This window comes from Conger conger, chromosome 2 (genome assembly GCF_963514075.1).
Source record: "Conger conger chromosome 2, fConCon1.1, whole genome shotgun sequence".
NCBI classification, from domain to species: Eukaryota; Metazoa; Chordata; class Actinopteri; order Anguilliformes; family Congridae; genus Conger; species Conger conger.
This window is the reverse complement of record NC_083761.1, coordinates 2,225,530-2,243,111: the sequence shown is the minus strand read 5'-3', so window position 1 is coordinate 2,243,111 and position 17,582 is coordinate 2,225,530. Positions and strand designations below refer to the sequence as shown.

Below are 17,582 nucleotides of genomic sequence, written 5' to 3'. Positions count from 1 at the left end.
ACCCCAGCCCCCTCCCCTATAACTACCGAGCGCAGCCAATCAGAGAAACACAGGACACTCAGGAATGCAAAATATGTTTTCTGCAGAACGCCCCCCCCCCCCGTCCCCCTATACTCACTCTTACAGAGGACAAAAAACGGGAAAAGGAAAACTGACACTTTTCCCCAGATGTGGAGTAAAAAAAAAAAAGCCCACAGCCTGTGTTCTTTAACCCTTTAAGACGTGAGGTCACAAATATGCGATTAGAATGTTCACAACTGAACATTCTAATGCTGAGGTCACAATGGAGCCGGACTGACATTACATTCAGATTCTAAATTTGGATTAGAACGTTCGTAACTGAAACATTCCACTGCGGAATGGAGTTCTAGAACACTGGCTTTTTGTCTTTCTGAAAGGGAAAAAAAAAAACAGTTAAATAAAAGGGGTCTTAATACTGCAATTTTAATCCATAAAAGGAGAAGAGAAAGCGTGTGTGTGTGTGGGGGGGACGGAGTGTTACTGCATGCCCTGCACCCGCGGCTGAGACGTGTTGGTTCAGCGGGAGGCCGTCGCGGGGCAGAGAGGGGGAGTGTTTTAGAGAGGTGGTCAGCAGAAACGCCGGAGGGGCCGTGACCCAAAACTGAACCCCCCTCTCTCATCCCCGGGGCTGCTGAAACGGGGTTGGAAGCCTGACTCTGCATGATTTGGGCCGAACACACGCGGCCGTGGCTGTTGACAGATAGAGATGGGGGGGGGGGGGGGGGGAGGTGATTGGAGTGTAATATTTATCCCTTTAAAGAATAGGTTTTTAGGAATGTTTACTCAAAATTCTAAGCGAGTATTCTAGAACTCTGTTGCTTTCAGTCACCAGTGCTGATTGTTACATCAGCGTGAGAATGTTCAGTTCAGAGCATTGTAATCCCAGACAGGTATCTGTGGTCTCGCATTAACATAAAGGGTTAATACGTATTTCAGGAACTGCTGAAATAGCGAAGAAAACAACACACCACGAGCACTTTAACGGAAAGGTGAGGCATTGCTCAGGTAGATTCACTGATATAAACCGCGGTTAGGAACACGGTGCAGCTGAAGATCATGGGGGGGGGGGGGGGGGGGGGGGGGGTTCTATCTTAAATAAAACAGAAATCTTGTACCAGCGTGTACCAGCTTGTACCAAATTCCCAGAACTCCATTCCTGACAAGCCATTCCCAGAATGCCTCACTGCTCCACCAATAACACGGTGTACCTGTTTCAGGTCGCGCCGGTCCTGTGTGTGTGTGTGTGTGTGTGTGTGTGTGCGTGTGTGTGTGCGTGCGCGAGTGTGCGTGTATGTGTGTGTGTGTGCGTGCGTGCGTGCGTGCGTGCCTACCTGCTGCATACTGTACAGTTCACACTTTACAGTGACTGTAGATGGGCTGAATCCAGACACGATCACAGAGGGGTGCATCCACTGCACAGTAATGCCAATAACTAACAACACACACTTCAAATTCAGACATTAAATCTGTATTGAAAACAATGTCAGGATTGTTTGGGCAATGCTGGCCAATATATTATAATGTCGCTCAATAATACATTCTGTTGCTTATATTCATCATTTTTATTGTAAGTCTCAATACAAGTGACAGTATGTTGTTCATTTCTTATTTCACAAATAACTTGTGAGCGAATGTTCAGTTTTGGTATCACTGGCAGATGCTGAGATTATTATGATGACATCCCTCCATTCCAAAATGACAAATCAAGAAACCCAATATGTTGGATTTCCAATAAAGTATATTTTCATTTTATAAAGTTCGTTACTGCATCTCTTATCCCCGTAATCTCCCGCAGGCAGGCGCCCCATCAGCTCAGGGGACGATGCGATCTAAGTCACACATCCACCTCCGCGACCTTCAATTCGGGAAACTTCTGACCGAGCTAAAAATAGCAGCACTCCGACCCCGTTCCCAGTCCCGTTCCCGGCCGTTATCCCCGCGCGCATCTCGGCGTCAAGCCCGCAGAAACGCTTCAAATTGCATTTTACGCTCCGCGGTTTTCCATTAGCTCAGCCTCCAGATGCATCCCTCTCTCACTCTCTGTCCGGAATCCGAAGCCGGAATGCTGTTCCATCGGGAACGCTGCGCAGAAATCCCGGTTGTATTTCAGCCGGGGGTTAAAAAAAAAAAAATCCAATCCAATTTAAAACAAATCAGTTCCAAAATGGGTTACTAGTTTTTATTATTCCTCTGGGCCTGGGCTTAGGCCAAACCATATAATGTATAATTAGAGGAAATAGCACGGCTAATAAATAAATGTGACAGAGAGCTCACAGCACCCAGAGAACGGAGTTCTTTCGAGGCCTGTTTGTTGTCAAGCCCAGCATGGCAACGGGTCACGGCGTTTAAGAGTCTCCCGGTCGCTTTCGGTTTTCCCCAAAACGACGCTTTGCCTGCACAGTGGCGCCCTCTGGCGAGCCTTGATGTCGGTGCGCACCGAGTCGCCCTCTGAATGCCGACGTGTGGAAATGTAGACAAACAGCGCTGCAGGCCGCTAAAAGAACACCCCGCAAGCAGTTACGTCAAAAAGGGAGACGTTTTTATGAACGTTTTCCACCATAACAGTTACGCAACTCCGTCTCACAAGCAGTGCGTAACGCCTGCAAATAGATACACGGTGACTGAGAAAGCGACTTTAACATGCAATATCAAATAACAGATGGCATTCTGTCTATTTGAAGGCTCCTACATAAGAGCTCTATGACTATACAACAAAATAAATGAATCAATAACCGCAAACAGGCATATGGTGTGTGACGTCAACACTGATGCAACAAGTGACATTACCATGATATACCAAGTAAGCCAATACAAGACTCTTATGTCAGTTATAGACATAAGTGCTTATGTAGTGCTTATGAAAGAGTTATGCAGCCCATATGCAGGATCCTTCCACCAATAGTGCTACCTACATCGAATGCTCATTCACAGCCAGTGACAGAAACCTTTATAAAGGGGTTGTGTAGCCCGTATGAAAGAGCTGCCCTATGCTACAGAGCAGGGGCCATTAAACCAGCAAGCAGGGGCAGATGACAGGGTGCATTGCCCCAGGCCCTGGGGGAGGGGGGTAATGGTCTGTACACTTGTAAATACTGTCCTGGTCCCAGGAATAACATAATATGATTTTGACAGAAATTCCCAGATCCAGGACAAAAATCACGCACGCTATCCCTAGATCCCCTGCTCTATCAGACTCCTGCCAGATCCACCACCTCCCGATGTGCCGCGTCGGTAACTGACGTGGCTCCGATCCGCGGGAGCCAGGGCATTCCATTCGCCTCGCGCGCGTTCCAGATCTCCCCGTCTCCACTTCCCGTCTCCGGCCTCCCGGACGGGCGGAGCCGGGAGGAGCGAGGAAAGGAACGAAGAGGTGGAGGATCAGCGAACGGAAACGTTCATGAAGAACAGCGCGGCCAAAGTACACAGGAAGTTCCCCGGGAGAGGGGGAAGCTCATTTTCCATCTTCATACCGACTGTCTCCGAGCGTGTGCGGGGGAAACGGCCACATTTCATTAAGCCTGCTGATGTTTTAATACCCTCATAAAACACGTGTCTGGGTTTATTCGGGACTTGGTTCTTCTCTCTCCATCTTTCTCCCTTGCAGAAAAAGACTTTCAACTTTCAACACTCCCAGTCCCACAGAGATAACTGGACCCAAACTGGACAGACGATAAAAGTACTGAAACAACTTAATGAATAAAAAAGCAAGACAAGGACCAGCATTGCTTCATAACAGCATTTAATTGCTGGGAAAATAACTCCCCAAGCAGGTGAATTCATTGGTACGTTTGTGCAGTCGACACTGCCCCCTTGTGGCGGGACTTAGTAAAGCACCCGGGACTCACTTCATAACAACTCCAACACTTCATCCTGAACAACTCCAAAAGCTGGCACTTGTACAAAACAACATCGCCATTGTCATCAGTTGCTTTTTAGCTGCAGTAAATCTCCTGATGAATAAAACAAAATAAAAAAAAACATTGCTCAAAATATGAATATTGACCGTAGTGTCATGGGTTTGCTTTGAAAGAAAAGAAACCAAAAAAAAAAAACTTTGATTTCACATTAACATCCAAATTCAACAGAGAGAGAGGGAAGCCAAGGGACTGAACCAAAATAAACCCTGGAGCAGGGAAAGAAAAACAGAGAAAAATAAAAGAGAAAGAAGTGAAAAAAGACAGGAATAAGAGAGGAGTCGTCGCTGGCAGACGGAAGGTTCCGGGCCGCGCCGGGCTAGAGCTTGTCGCCCCCCTCCTGCTCCCCGCTCTGCGGGGCGTCGGGAGGGGGCAGCGGGGCGAATTTGAGCAGGGGCAGGTCGGCGGAGGGGCACTTGTCCCGGGGGCCGCCCCAGCCGTCTTTGGGCCGGCGGACGGGCGGGGGGGGCGGGGGGGGCCGGGCGGCGCCGTTGCGGGGCGAGGCCGCAGAGCCGGCGCTGTGGCGGGCGTAGCAGGGCACGGGGAACGCCCCCCGGTGGTGCCGCCGGTACAGCGCGCCCACCACGCCCAGCAGCACCAGGACCAGCGCGGCCAGCAGGAAGCACAGCCCGTACAGGAAGTGCAGCAGGGCGGGGCCGGGGCCCGGACGCGGCTGGGAGGGGCCTGTTCCTATGACAACCAGGGAGAGGGGGGGGGGGGGTTACACCCACAAACACAGCAGGCAAGACGGCCATCACACTTTACAGTAAGCTTAATTAATTTATGCACACATAATTTAACAAACTGATGGTGAGAACAGGCCATTCTGCCCAGCAGTGCTCACCTTTCCCTACCGCTAAAGGGTACCTATATTTATCCATTTGCAAACCATACGACAAACTCTAAATTAGTTCACCATTAACAAGTACATTGTGTTGTTCCCCATTCCAGTATGAATCGGCATTAACTAACGTAGCGGTTAATATGAATCACCACAAGCATGTACAAATACATGAACAAAACTCTCCAGATTAACTTCTCAGGAGTTGGTCAACAGCTACTTTAGTTCATGCCAATTCATGTAAAAGGTAAAAAGGTTGGCATTTACATATATTGACGTACAATTGCTGCTTCTCATTCACCCATTCACACACAAACACTCACACACCAACGGTGACTGGCTGCCATGCAAGGCACCAACCAGCTCGGTTAGGCGTCTTGCTCAAGGACTCTTCGACACGCCCAGGGCGAACCGGCAGCCCTCCGACTGCCAGGCGACCGCTCTTACCTCCTGAGCCAACGCCGCCCCGTAATGCGAATGTCAAGTAAACCGCACGCACAGGGGGGCGCACAGGGGGGCCCCCAGGGCCGAGGTGGGGGGCCCCGGCCCCAGGCTCAGGGCCAGTGACTCTCCAGAGGAGACGCGTGAGGGACCCGGCGGGTCGGTACCTGCGGGGCCCACGCACAGCGTCCCGCCCGAGCCCAGACGGGACCGGTCCTGGAAGCCGGCCCGGCAGCGGCAGGCGTAGGAGCCGAAGCGGTTCAGACACACGGCGTTCACGTCGCACAGCACCAGCTGCGTCCCGCACTCGTTCACGTCTGGGGGGGGCGGGGGGGGGGCAGGGGTCAGGGGAGGGGCTGAGTGGACGGGCACTTCACTAAAAGCTCCGTCCACGAACAATAGTAACCACAACGATAACTATAACCATAATGATAACGATAACTACAACGATACTACAACGATAAGTATAACTACAATGATAACATAAGAACGACAAACGATGATGGTAACTATAACCATAATAGACCATAACTATAACTGTAACAATAACTCTGTGAGCATCCACACAGACGAACGAGATCGTTCTGTGAATAGTTTCTCTGCTATGTTAAGTGCCATTTATATACAATGCGACGCCCTGTGAATTCAGACGCATTTTGATTGGCTGTCACTGTTGTCAGTTGCTGTCAGTCGAGTTAAAAAAACCATTTTTAAAACATATTTATATGTATAGTTACAGTTCTGGGTGTAGATGACAGGCACACACACCTGACGACGACCAAACTGGCTGAAACGTCATCCATCGTGTGCACTTTAAGAAACACCTCACCAGTGAGGATTAACAGAAGCGCGTGGGTATTACGCGCTAACGTTGCATTCACGGAGATCAGTGTTCAGGGTCAGGGTCAGGCTCTAATGTCATGTTCACGGAGATCAGTGTTCAGGTTCAGGGTGAGGCTCTAATTTCATGTTCACAGAGATCAGTGTTCAGGGTCAGGGTCAGGCTCTAATGTCATGTTCACAGAGATCAGTGTTCAGGGTCAGGCTCTAATGTCATGTTCACAGAGATCAGTGTTCAGGTTCAGGGTCAGGCTCTAATGTCATGTTCACAGAGATCAGTGTTCAGGGTCAGGCTCTAATGTCATGTTCACAGAGATCAGTGTTCAGGGTCAGGGTCAGGCTCTAATGTCATGTTCACAGAGATCAGTGTTCAGGTTTAGGGCGAGGCTCTAATGTCATGTTCACAGAGATCAGTGTTCAGGTTTAGGGCGAGGCTCTAATGTCATGTTCACAGAGATCAGTGTTCAGGGTCAGGGTCAGGCTCTAATGTCATGTTCACAGAGATCAGTGTTCAGGTTTAGGGCGAGGCTCTAATGTCATGTTCACAGAGATCAGTGTTCAGGTTTAGGGCGAGGCTCTAATGTCATGTTCACAGAGATCAGTGTTCAGGTTCAGGCTCTAATGTCATGTTCACAGAGATCAGTGTTCAGGGTCAGGGTCAGGCTCTAATGTCAGGTTCACAGAGATCAGTGTTCAGGTTCACAGAGATCAGTGTTCAGGGTCAGGCTCTAATGTCAGGTTCACAGAGATCAGTGTTCAGGTTCACAGAGATCAGTGTTCAGGGTCAGGGTCACCTTCAGAGGAGACGAGGGCGATGGTGGGCTGGTTCTGGCGCCCCCTGCTGTTGACCTTGCGGGACTGCAGCGGCGGCAGGGCCATGAGCAGGATCCTGTGCACCTGCAGGGGGTCCAGCACGTCGCCAAAGTGCAGCCAGAAGATGAAGAGAACGCCCGCGCTCAACCTGCCAATCACAGCCACCGTTTACACTCAACCGGCCAATCACAGCCACCGTTTACACTCAACCGGCCAATCACAGCCACCGTTTACACTCAACCAGCCAATCACGGCCACCGTTTATCCCCAAACAGCCAATCACAGCCACCGTCTACACTCAACCTGCCAATCACACACACCGTCTACACTCAACCAGCCAATCACACACACCGTATACACTCAACCAGCCAATCACAGCCACCTTTTACACCCCAATGCTCAACCTGCCAATCACAGCCACCTTTACACTCAACCAGCCAATCACAGCCTGCTTATTACATCCCCCTTAACCGATTTGCATTTGATTATGACTGCTTTTCAAGACACATGACCGTTGAAATGCATTGCGATTCTACAAGTTTTCTATGGGCGCCTTAGTCCATAGTGGGTTAATAGGGGCACAAAAGAATAGCATAGCAGTCATTTTAGATTGAGATCTGTTGAAAAGGTATCAGGTCGAGTGCCATAGGGCTTTTACGGTTTCACTCGAGTTCCCCTCCTGAGGCTGAAAGGGTTAACAGACGGAGGAAGACCTTTTAATCCTGACGGAGGAGATGGTTTTAGGGACCACGTGAGCCCGCAGCGCGTTCTGGATCTGCAGAAACAGAGAGAGAGAACCGGTCACAACGACGCACTCACTCACACACTCGCACACTCACACACACACGCACGCACTCTCACACACACACACGCACGCACGCACTCTCACACACACACACGCACGCACTCTCACACACACACGCACGCACTCTCTCACACACACACGCACTCTCTCTCACACACACGCACTCTCTCTCACACACACGCACTCTCATACACACACGCACTCTCATACACACACGCACTCTCACACACACACGCACTCTCACACACACACGCACTCTCTCACACACACACGCACTCTCTCACACACACACGCACTCTCTCACACACACACGCACTCTCTCTCACACACACGCACTCTCATACACACACGCACTCTCACACACACACGCACTCTCACACACACACACGCACTCTCTCACACACACACGCACTCTCTCACACACACACGCACTCTCTCACACACACACGCACTCTCTCACACACACACGCACTCTCTCACACACACACGCACTCTCTCACACACACACGCACTCTCTCACACACACACGCACTCTCACACACACGCACTCTCACACACACGCACTCTCACACACACGCACTCTCTCACACACACGCACTCTCACACACACACGCACTCTCACACACACACGCACTCTCACACACACACGCACTCTCACACACACACGCACTCTCACACACACACACTCTCTCTCTCACACACACGCACTCTCTCACACACACACGCACTCTCTCACACACACACGCACTCTCTCACACACACACGCACTCTCTCACACACACACGCACTCTCTCACACACACACGCACTCTCTCACACACACACGCACTCTCTCACACACACACGCACTCTCTCACACACACACGCACTCTCTCACACACACACGCACTCTCTCACACACACACGCACTCTCTCACACACACACGCACTCTCTCACACACACGCACTCTCTCACACACACGCACTCTCTCACACACACGCACTCTCTCACACACACGCACTCTCTCACACACACGCACTCTCTCACACACACGCACTCTCACACACACACGCACTCTCACACACACACGCACTCTCACACACACACGCACTCTCACACACACACACTCTCTCACACACACACACTCTCACACACACACACTCTCTCACACACACACACTCTCTCTCTCTCACACACACGCACTCTCACACACACACGCACTCTCACACACACACGCACTCTCACACACACACGCACTCTCACACACACACGCACTCTCACACACACACGCACTCTCACACACACACACTCTCTCACACACACACACTCTCTCACACACACACACTCTCTCTCTCACACACATGCACTCACACACTCACGGCGACCTCAGTACGGACGTGGCCTCACCATGGCCTGTACGGATGACATCACTGAACGCACGACGTGGTCCCAGTTCTCGGTCACTCCGGGGGTCAAACGGACTTCGACCGTCACCTCGAACAACTTCTCTGCCGGGAAAAGTTCCAAAGAAGACGAGCACATGACACTGCAGTCGTCTGGCAGACGCTGTTACCCAGAGCGACGTACAATACAGAGCGGATCAGAACCAGGCACAACGCGCTGAAGGACCCGAGAGGGTCCGAGTGATCGCAGAGAGAAAAACCTAAACCTTGTAGATCGAGCCTCACCTCCAGGTAAGGATGCGATTGTGCTGCTGTTCCTGAACCACCGGACCACATCAGCTTCCTCTGAGGAAAGAGAATCGATTCAGTGAGTCAGAGTCACTCAGTCACTCAGTCACTCAGTCACTCAGTCACTCAGTCACTCAGTCACTCAGTCACTCAGTCACTCAGTCACTCAGTCACTCAGTCACCTTTAAAACATCATTGGAAAAGCCGCTGTTTTAACCCAGTTTGAACGACCAACTTAAAGAACATCTCGACGCGTTTGCTGCAGCCCCCCGAGGGTCGACGTGCCAGAGCCAGACTCCCGAGTTTAAAGACGGGACCCATCTGCTCCATCGACGGGGGACGTGGGTTGTAATGGAAGCAATTGGAGTTGTTAACCGTCGCCCTAATACGGACCATGTAGTCTCGGCTCAGTGAGGTTACAGGAGGTAGATAAAGTGCTGAAAAGGTACTAAAGCCTGTAGCTGGGGTGAAATCGTATAGGTACGTAAAATTGTACCCCTTACCATTGGATTAATAATTCATTTGTAACATTTTGTTTGTAAAACATACTTGTTTGTAACAGTACTGTACGATTCAGGGTACATTACATTTTTACATCAATGGCATTTGACAGACGCTCTTATCTAGAGCGACGTACAGTTAGACCAAGCAGGAGACAATCCTCCCCTGGAGCAATGCGGGGTTAAGTGCCTTGCTCAAGGGCCCAACGGCTGTGCGGATTTTATTGTGGCTACACCGGGATTGGAGCCACCGACCTTGCGGGTCCCAGTCATGGACCTTAACCACTACGCTACAGGCCGCCCTGCAGGCCAGGTACATTTGTTCCTTAAGGAACAAAAAAGTAATTATTTACGGTAGAGTAGAGCCTGGTGTGGCTCGTAGGATTCACAGGGGCCGGGTCGCCCTACCTCGCAGCACTGGGGGGCCCGGGGGGGGCGTGACGTCGGCGTGGACGCTGTGAGCGCGGGGTCGTCCGGGACCGCCGCCCTCTCCCCCCCCCTCTCCCCCGCCTTCCCGGGGCTTCCTGGTGCTCTGGGATCCCGGCTCGGAGGCATTGTTCTCGTCCGGCTCCGGCTCCCGGGATTCCGGAGGGGTTTTGGCCGGAGGGTCGGCCGCCGGGGGGGCAGGCGACGTGGCGTCGGGGGGCGGAGGAGCCTGGACGGGGGGCCCGGCGGCTTCGGCGGGAATCTGGTTAGACGGACCATCGTTCGCGGGACGGTTGGAAACGCCCGGGTCATCAGAGGGGCCCTCAACACGAGGGTCCTCAGGGCCCCCAACACGAGGGTCCTCAGGGCCCCGTTCAGGCTGGGGGGGCCCCTCCTCCGTGACCCCCGGGGCCTCGGCCTCTCTGGGTCGGGTGGGAGAAGCGGAGTCAGAGCCGGCCCGTCCTTCGGGAGCGGTTCTCTCCGCTGAAGCGGGTTTGGGAACGCCGCCCCCCTTCAGCGACGGAGCGGGCGTGGCCCCAGCGCTCCCCGTCAGACCTGCGTCCATCTGGGCCTGCTCCTCCCCGCTCACGCTGAACGGGTCCTCCCCCGCTCCCCCGGCCCAGTGCAGGTTATTCCCCGGCGTGGGGGCCGGGGCCGGGGTCTGGGGCAGGGCCGGGGCCGGGGTCTGGGGCAGGCCGAAGGTGTGGTAGCGGGCGTGGAAGCCGCGGTAGGTGGGCTCCAGCCCGGCGTCGATGAGCAGCACCACGTGCAGGACGCTGGAGTCGGACGTGTACACGGCGTCGCCCCAGCAGCGCTCCAGCGTGCGGTGCCGCCCGGAGCCCGGCGCCTCGTCCAGGTGCACCTGGTCCCGCTTCAGGTGGCACGCCTCGGCCGGGGTGTAGTCCTGCAGGTGCAGCCGGATGCGGGAGCCGGCCGGCGCCGCCACCGTCCAGTTGCACCAGAGCGGCGGGTTGGAGCACAGGAAGTCCGGAGAGAAGAAGTCTCCGCTCTCCCCGCGGAGCACGCGGTGGCAGCTCCGCAGACGCAGGAACGCCCGGCTGGACCGGCCCGGAGCTGGGGGGGGGGAGGAGGGGAGGAGGGGGGGGAAGAGTGTGACTAGGGGGCAGGAGAGAGGCGCCATCGCTGATTTCAGGGCTCCACATGCTTTACAAAAAAATGTTTAATTGGAAGCCTGTGATTCGACAGAGGAACCCCAGCTAGTTGAAGGGCTCCTTATAGGGCAAAATGGTTCTCTGTCTGGGAGCTTTCAACACTTCACACCCAAGATAGAGGGTTCCATAAGTAACTGAAAAGGGTTCTTCTATGGAACCAAGCCGAAGAACCGTTTCAGAACCTTTTTTTTTTTCTTTTTTCTAAGAGCGTACACTCAGTTTTTGCATCCCATTTATTACATATGCTCCTAAATTATTATTTTTCCAGTGAGCACACATCTATTTTCAGGAGTAACTGCTTCTAAAATGTGAGCAATGTAGAGCGCCTGACCTTAAAACGGTACAATATATATATATATAGGGTATAGCAGTACACTGATATCAAAACATACCGTATTAATGCAGGATATTATCTATCAGATTGATTGATTGATAATTGTTCTTGAGCGTCGCACTACTTTTCCCAACCCAAACCAATCAGATTGATTTACTAGAGCAATAAATAATTTGGAGACGGCTTTCTGTTTTGTTTAAACAAAACAAAACTTAAGTTATACTCCGGTCAAAGAGGCCCCGCAGAGTAACTGCATTTTGCTTGGCAGATAAACGGCCGTATTAAAGAAAACAGTAGCGACAGCATGTTCTATAGACACTGGATGGCATTCTTACCTGGTGAATTGTATGCAGCATCCGTTGCTTTTACCTGGTGTGCGTAAAAATAAATGCAATTAAGGTGGTCATATGTACTGGTCGGTAAATACCGACATGCAAGAAATGAGAAGCACCGTGGACGACGAACTTCTGTTTTTCGTCAACATAAAGTCATAAACTTCATTGCAATATTCAGAAATGTAGCTACTTACCGGTATTTCAGAATTGGCTGTGGTTATACTACATATGAGAACAAATGTAGATGTAATTGCGAGCAGGAAATTCTTTTGTGACATTTTTAGCTTGATAATATTATTTAGACCGTCAGCTAAGGAAAACTCCAAACTATTATCCGTATAGTTCAACTCTGCAAGCCGAAGCCACCCTTTCCTCAGGAGCCCAATTAAAGCTACACGTGAAACGCATCGCGACATTGACGTGATTGGCTAATCATCGCGCTCAGGCAAATATTCGCGTTTTTTTTTTAACATGCATAACCTTGACTGTCCGGCAGGTGTCGGTAAAAGACAACTAAAGAACACAATGCATTCCGTGTGCCTGAAATCACCCACATGTTGCATGTTACATGAGCCGACAGCATTGATACAGCAGTCATTCAAACATAAACATGACATCTGCGTTCCGAGTAGTTTTGAGATATTGAGCTTCAACGCTCTCACATCCTAACACAGCAAAACTGAAATGCAGGTTGTGCCTCCTAGGTCAAAATGACAGGACACCCTAAAAGTGTACAATATCAAAATACTATCCCGAGTTTCCTATCAACGAGATATTCATGAATGACACTAAGTTTTGTCAGAAATGTCGGTTAGAGTCGTGTAAATATGCAGACGTGTGACAGGCGGTCACAGACCTGCCTTTCCCACAGGAAGTGGCCCTTGTTTGCACGCCTCTGGCCCCTGGGGACCCGGTCACAATGGACATTCACGTCCGTCCGTTTCCTCGAGTTACACATTCATTCTGAAACAGAAACAGGGGGCTGTGTAAACACGGAGACCCCGGCTGAGGGCTCAGACAGTAGCGATGTGAGGTAAATCATTGAACAGCAGCACAAACGCGGCCTGGGTCCTATTGCTTCTGGCTGGTCTGTGTTCACCGCTCTTTACATTGGAGTTATTTAGCTGCTGCTTTTATCCAATCTGACTTAACAGTCGATTAGACTCAGCAGGGGACAATCCCCTCCCGGAGCAATGTGGGGTAAAGGGGCCTTGCTCAAGGGCCCAACAGCTGCACTGATCTTATTGTGGCCAGAATGAGGCTTGAACCGCCAAGATTCCAGGTCCCAGTCAAGCACCTTAGCCACTAGGCTATAGGCACATTAGCCACTAGGCTATAGGCACATTAGCCACTAGGCTATAGGCACATTAGCCACTAGGCTATAGGCACATTAGCTACTAGGCTACAGGCACCTTAGCCACTAAGCGATAGGCTGGCCCATTTCAAAAACAGGGCAATTTGAAGAAATGGCTGTACTACTGTGAAATGATCATGTGGTAATTTAAAATAATTAAAAAATAATCTGACCTAAAAATCTATCAATGAGACCATTATGCAGTGCGTCTCGCTACTGAAATATTTTTGAAGAAGAATATTTTTTTTGGACCGGATTCTGTCAAGACAATGAGCATGATTCACACTTCCACCCCATTGGTCAGATCTGAAGATCATGCAAGTGAACTACAGTCTTCTTCTGTGGTTAATACCAATTATCACCAGGAAGGATGTTTCAGTGCTGCAAACCATACCACCACCACTATACAGCAACAAAACGATTATTATGAGTCATTTAAACCAAATATTTTAAACCTAAACTCAGACAATGACTGCTAATGTGCTTACAATACTGTCAGTTTCACAGACTCACACAGAGACTGTGTGATTTACAAAACCGTGGACATATAGAAACAATAAAACAAACTTTATTGACAGACAATCAAGCCACCCAGTTTTACAACAATGACAAGCTTGAGAAAGTTTAAAACGGCATTCACATGCGCAGGGTGTATTTGGACACGTAGGGGCGACTGCAATCCTCGACACTGCAGGCAACCTGGAACTGCTACTCCCATCCTGTGAGACAGAGGACAGCCCATCCAGGTGCAAAGCAGCTCTGTGGTTTAGAGGTTTAAACCCTCAGGATTACGTTCCTGCTGAGTTGGTTGCAATCACTGACCAGTCCCTGCTCCAGTCCCTGTTCCAGTTGTTTTCCTCTTCAAAATGGAGCCCCTCAGCCCTCAGCAAATGTAAAGTTTTTTTGTTTTTTTACTGCACAAACTGCAATATGGGTGTTAACATGTTGCACACTAGCACAAGGGAAGTTGTGGTCTCAGAGAATTTTGCACAGTAATCAGGAACCTGAATTTATTTATTTTTGCTCCCATTTCACAAAGAAAAACATGAGCACGCAGAACATGTGTTTTCCCTCCCCATAACCCTCTTGAAGCGTCATTTTGGAATGCTGTTTTAAAGTCAGCGTTTTAGAAACTCCATTGCTTTCGACTATCAGCGGATTAGAATGTTCTTATCTAAACAATGTTCAGATAGGAACATTCTAAGGACATATTCAAGACCTCACAGGGCGAACGTGCAATGCTGCAGTGCAACGTGGGTAAACATTTGTTCGACCTTCGGCTTCACCTCAACAGATGGAGAAAAAGTAGGAATTCTGGTGTTCCAGAATCCGAAGCAAAAGCCTTCCGGAAGCCTGCATTGCACAACCCCACTACCTACACATCCACAGCTTTATTAGGAGATGATTGACAGGTCAGTAGCATCCCCCGGGCTGCACTCCGCCTGGAAAAATAAAGAGTCGCTTAAGTTTACAAACATCGACACACTCCTTCAATTAATGACCACTAACAAAACAGCGTGCCTGTGGCTCCTTCACAATTTCTCATCCGGTGTCTGGAAACTGGACTGAACCAGCAGTGAGAAGTAGACGTCCGGGCGATGAAGTCCGAGTGCTTCCGACACAAACTGGCCGAAGCGTCCTACATGGCTTGTGTTTTCAAGCTTCAGGCAAAAAGCGGTCAAAAATATTTCAGCAGCGAGACTGCATAATGGTCTCATTGATAGATTTTTAGGTCAGATTATTTTTGAATTATTTTAAATTACCACATGATTCTTTCACAGTAGTACAGCCATATCCTCGAATTGCCCCGTTTTTAACAAATAGCACAGCTGGCAAAATCTTTTTATAAATCTTGCTCACATTTTATGAGTGACAAGGGGTGTGGAGATTGAACTCGATTAAACAAACAGGTTTAGAAAGCTGGCATCCGCAGGTAAAAACATTTACAGAATAACAGCGGAAAACTCAAGAAAGGGCACAATGCCCCTGTGTGGGTGTTCTATGAATATAGCTGCGGTTTTGGAGCACCAAGGCTGGCTCTGGTGCAAAACTTTGCAGCTTAGCTGGAACAGATAGGTTTCGGTTTGAACCTCTTGTGGTTTAGTTGTGGTTTTTCAGTCAACGTTTTTCTGCTCATCTTTCCCTCTACTTGCTGCTAAATAACGGTGAAACAGACGTCACCAGCATCAGCCAGAAACCCCCCCCCCCCCCTATACACACACACTCAAGACTTTACAGTAGCAGAGGCAAGCCTGCAAACAAGGTATGAATTAAGTTCTATGTAGGATCAACTCCTGTACTGAATGAACATGCACACGCACACGCACACATGCACACGCACATGCACCTTTTAGGATGAACAATCCGAGATTAAAATCCCATTTTTAACCAAGGCAAAAAAATCTTTCACATCAATAAACCTAAACCTGTAAAATAAAAAATATGTATATTTATCTTATCAACCTGGGTTCAGTGCTCTTGGTAATACATGCACAGCCACCATTTTATAGATCAGCAATTGTTTGAGGGCAGAAATCCAAAATTTGAAGCCAGCAAAAATCCATCAAGACCCAGAAAAGAAACAGATGCACTTCTTGTCTTGTGTCTTTTCCCCACATCTGTTCTCTGTGTAAGAATGGAGTCCAGTCATTTCAGGCATGAATTCCAGTGAATTCAGTGCTAATGTCACCACAGCGCTGAGCAGCAGGACAGGGCAAGACCATTCCGGATCATTCCAGAAAGAGGACGGCCAGCAACAAGCCTTTTTAAAACGGTCCCTATCAAGTGAAAAAATCATTTCCAGTCAAAACACACAGTTGAAGTTTACAGCCAGTTGACAATGGTTCCGTAAGTTTTATTTATTGTCATATTAAAAATGAAACGATAACAGAACACACAAACAGTCAATGGTCCAGGCGTGCACTAACATGTTGAAATCATTAACCACTTCATGCTTCCTTCTCAGATCTGCTCCAGAGATATTTTCTGGACTAGTTTGGACCGGTTTGGACTTCCCTGTGCTACATTCAGGCATTATAAAAACACAGACCCACATTAGCTCCAACCTGCACACACCTGGTCACACCTGGCCCAGGTGAGCTTGTCACACATTTGCCACAGTTCACGGACCTGCAGGAAAGCTGAAATTGTACTTTGGTTTGAACTCTGGCCCACCCCACCCCCCCTCCCCTGCCTCCTCAAGTGCAGCACATCAGCTAAACAGTCTCCAGGAGTGACGTTTCGGAGAGCTCGGCGATTATCATCCACAACACCTGAGTGCAGGTGCTCAGGTGACATAAAACCGTCCACACTCTCTGGCGTTTAAAAAATATATATATTAAGTTACAACACATCCAATCCTACTCTGTGCGACAGGCATCCGCTTTGAACAGATTTTCCACGTCACAGTTTTCCATCATTTTCCCCAAATTGTTCAGAGGTTAACGGAGAAGGGGGGGGGGGGGCGTGGCCTGGAACACAGCGGAATGTCAATCAACTGCGAAGAACAAAGCTCAGCTCCGAATCCAGGGGCCTTCGAACACATGCCTGACTGAAAAGAACAAAAAAGAAACAAACAAAAGAACACCTATTCTTATATATTAACAATCTGTGCAATACTTCTCTTTATATATATTTTTAAAAAAAAGGTCAAAAAAATGTGTCACCGTCTCTCAGAAATATACATACTTTCATAAATAAGCGTTTTTAAAATGTCAAGTATAAAGGGTGTGAGAAGTGACTGGATTAAGCCCCCAGGTTTCAGCACAAACACTCATTACAGCGACAGCACAAGAACCGCATCGGACCCCCCACCTTCACAGGGCCTTTCTGGTGAAATGACGGAGAGCTCAGTATTACGTGTTCAACAGCAATAATTACAATAACAACAACAACAGGAGGAAACGATAACGGTAAGATGAAGGATAATTCAGCTGCCATCATCTTAATCGTCCTTCTCACAATAAAATGAAAAAAAAAATTAAAAAGTGAAAAAACTGAAAATAAACACCAAGACAAAGACAACAGAAAACCAGCGCTGGTGTACACCAGCCAGATGCTTTTCATGGTGGTGAGATTCCCAAGTCATGGAGTCAATCGTTTTTTTTTGGGGGGGGG

General features: G+C 49.4%; 1 protein-coding gene across 1 annotated transcript; it reads right to left on the bottom strand.

Annotated features, from left to right (window-relative positions):
• Nucleotides 1-3,791: 3,791 nt before the first annotated feature.
• zgc:66455 (uncharacterized protein LOC393502 homolog) lies at nt 3,792-12,527 on the bottom strand. The gene is made up of 9 exons (XM_061232603.1): nt 12,307-12,527; nt 12,113-12,146; nt 10,254-11,345; nt 9,343-9,402; nt 9,062-9,162; nt 7,584-7,645; nt 6,852-7,018; nt 5,385-5,534; nt 3,792-4,625 (listed from the first exon to the last, which is right to left on the bottom strand). Exons 1-9 carry the CDS (start codon nt 12,388-12,390, stop codon nt 4,255-4,257), a joined length of 2,121 nt encoding a protein of 706 aa, XP_061088587.1. The 5' UTR covers nt 12,391-12,527; the 3' UTR covers nt 3,792-4,254.
• Between the last annotated feature and the right edge of the window lie 5,055 nt (nt 12,528-17,582).

Excerpts from the sequence above, each read along its gene's own strand:
- zgc:66455 (XM_061232603.1), bottom strand. The coding sequence starts at position 12,390 with ATGTCACAAAAGAATTTCCTGCTCGCAATTACATCTACATTTGTTCTC. Across the intron at positions 9,163-9,342 it reads AATCGCATCCTTACCTGGAG|AGAAGTTGTTCGAGGTGACG; the intron begins GTGAGGCTCGAT and ends TTTTCCCGGCAG. Across the intron at positions 7,019-7,583 it reads TCCTCCGTCAGGATTAAAAG|GTTGAGCGCGGGCGTTCTCT; the intron begins GTCTTCCTCCGT and ends TGTGATTGGCAG.